Source organism: Gastrolobium bilobum, unplaced genomic scaffold (assembly GCF_033153095.1).
Source record: "Gastrolobium bilobum isolate Gb01-03AN ecotype WA unplaced genomic scaffold, APGP_CSIRO_Gbil_v1 utg13468, whole genome shotgun sequence".
NCBI lineage: Eukaryota > Viridiplantae > Streptophyta > Magnoliopsida > Fabales > Fabaceae > Gastrolobium > Gastrolobium bilobum.
The window spans coordinates 201,861-204,422 of NW_026898617.1; the positions used below are offsets into that span (position 1 = coordinate 201,861).

Consider the following 2,562-nt stretch of genomic DNA (forward strand, 5'->3'; position numbering starts at 1 on the left):
GACCGATTCGTGAACTTCCAAAAGTTCCTCTTTGTTTCCCCCCCTCGTAAATATTGCAACGAGCCAAACTTTTCATTTGTGAAAGAGATTATGTTAAAAGGAGCTACATTGTAATTTCCCAAAACATAATTGCTGGAAGATAAGCTAATGCAAACAAGGGGAGTAAGACAGCAAGTGAATGTCACGTGGAAGGAAATAAAGTAGGTGCCCTACTAAGATTGGAAGCTGATAAATCACTTTCACAATTTAATTGTCCCAAACAAAACAAATTTCTTGAATATCAATCAATCTTTACTTTCCATTTGCGAACTGCAATAAAAACCACAGGCAAACATGGAACCGGAAATTTTCACATCATATTCCTTTCAGATCCTCCGAAGAGATACAACAAAAAGATTATTGAATGAAGGGACCAACCAAACCCAGATTATCTAGTCTAGCCCTCCAATTTTTAGCATCCAACATGTCCTTTCCTATAGTGGAACAAACCAAGACACAATTGGTCCATAACCACTTGTAACACAAGCATTGGTTACAACTGTTTAAATTTAAAAACTTATCATTCTAACTCACTAATTACAAACTTCAAGTAGTAGAAATAAAATTACAAATTTGAAAGCTAAGTGTTACAGAAGATGCAACGACTTGATATGATACTATCAACAATGCTTCCCTTTACTACCTCTAGATTCCTACTCTGCCTGTTCCACAGGTGCACTGCCAAGCTTTCTTTGCGAATTTGCTCCATTTTCTTGACCAACCATTTTGAATGGAGCTCATCTCTAGGCCCTCCAAACAGACTCCCAATCCCTCTCCAATCCACAGGATAAAAAGCAGATGGTGGCAACACAGTGAAATTAAACCCGGGTCTTCCACTCACCCTGGATATCACTCTAGAGATCAAGTAAGGACCATTGTGACCCCACTTGTTCCCATCAAAAGTGAGTGCAAATTCTTCAATGAACTTGAAAAGCAATGGATGCTTCTTATCAAATATCAACACCGCATTGTTCAAACGACTCCATTTCCCAGTTTTAACATCAAAATTCTGTGCACCAATGACGTTCCTTAGCTTAGAGAAGCTCTTCAAGACCATGACATCTGCGTCCATGTATGTGCCACCAAATTTATACAAAAGAGCAAGCCTAAGCAAATTGGAGAGGTTTTGGCCCAAAGAGACTTCACCTGGATTCACATTCCCATTCTTCAGTCGATTAAACCAGGCTTCAGCATGAGTACCCTTGAATATATAATTGAAATCAGGGGCAATGGCTATGACTCTAAACCCATTATTCACAAATGGCCTCAGAATCCGAGTTCCTGTATCAGAGTCCAGGGATTCTGAAACTATCACCAAACAAGCTTTTGGGTGAGACTTGAACAAGCTCTCCACAGAGAACAATTCCCTATCACCAAATTCTTTCAATGGAGAAATCCAAGTCATGAAGAACCTAACCTTGCAAGAAGAAGAAGAAGAAGAATTTCCAGTGAAGAATGCTTTAATCCTGGACTGAAACAGTGGAACTTCTGAACGCACACTTCTGAGGCCACGCTTGTGCTTCTTGACTCTTCTGGACCTACGAATGGAAATTTTCTGAGTGGAGTTTTGCTGAAGGGGAAAATGGATAACCGGCGAAGTTTCTTCTTTGACAGCAAGAAAAACAGAAGAAGATAGCTTTGAATGGTAAGAAGACCATTTGGTGTGGCTTGGTGGGGAAAGAAGGAGAGGTTTGTGTGTGGATTTGGGGACATGAATCCAGAACACAGTGAAACCATTGTAAGCCAATAGGAAGAGAATGAGAAGAGCAAAAAATGAAGTGGGTAATGAGAAGAGTGTAGCAAGCACGGATCTTTTGAGGTGTTGAAGTTGCTGAAGGAGAATGAATGGGAAGCAGAGCACAAAATAACGAGGTTTGATACTTTGGTCCATTGTCTCAACAAGAACATGAACAGGAATAGGGGATGATTCAAAAAGTTTCAACTTTGGGCAGTTTTTCGAGGTAGAGAAAGTGGGAAAGAAAGCATTGTAATGGCGGAAGCGGTAAAAGAATGCTAGAGTTTAAGTGGAGAGAGAATAAACATTAAATTCAAGTGAATCGGTTCTTGTTTGTTTTGGCTCACGTTGCTTCGCTGTCCTAACGCCACTTTATTGGAAAAAATATCTGATGCTCGGTTAATTAGGATTAGAATATGTAATTAATCAATGAAAGTCATGATTTTCATAATAAATATGTTTAAAAAAAAAACTATGATCTTGAGAGGAACACGAACAAATGGTTTAAATAATTGTCTTATAAGGCATGTTTGGTGCACATTATATTGAGATAAGCACGAACAAGGTTTAAATAATTGTCTTATAAGGCATGTATGGCGCACATTATCACAAACAAATGGTTTAAATAATTGTCTTATAAGGCATGTTTGTTTGTTGCACGTTATAAAAGAAGGCTTAATAATATAAGATCTGATAGTATAAGGTCTGATTGAATTTTAATATTATTCAGTGTTTGACATGATATTGTATAAAATAATATATTGTATAAGATAATAGCACTAGTGTTT

General features: G+C 37.9%; 1 protein-coding gene across 1 annotated transcript; it reads right to left on the reverse strand.

Moving 5' to 3' along the window:
• Nucleotides 1-619: 619 nt before the first annotated feature.
• LOC133317704 (uncharacterized) lies at nucleotides 620-1,930 on the reverse strand. The gene has a single exon (XM_061519584.1). The coding sequence runs from the start codon at nucleotides 1,928-1,930 to the stop codon at nucleotides 620-622; it is 1,311 nt and encodes a 436-aa protein (XP_061375568.1).
• Nucleotides 1,931-2,562: the final 632 nt, after the last annotated feature.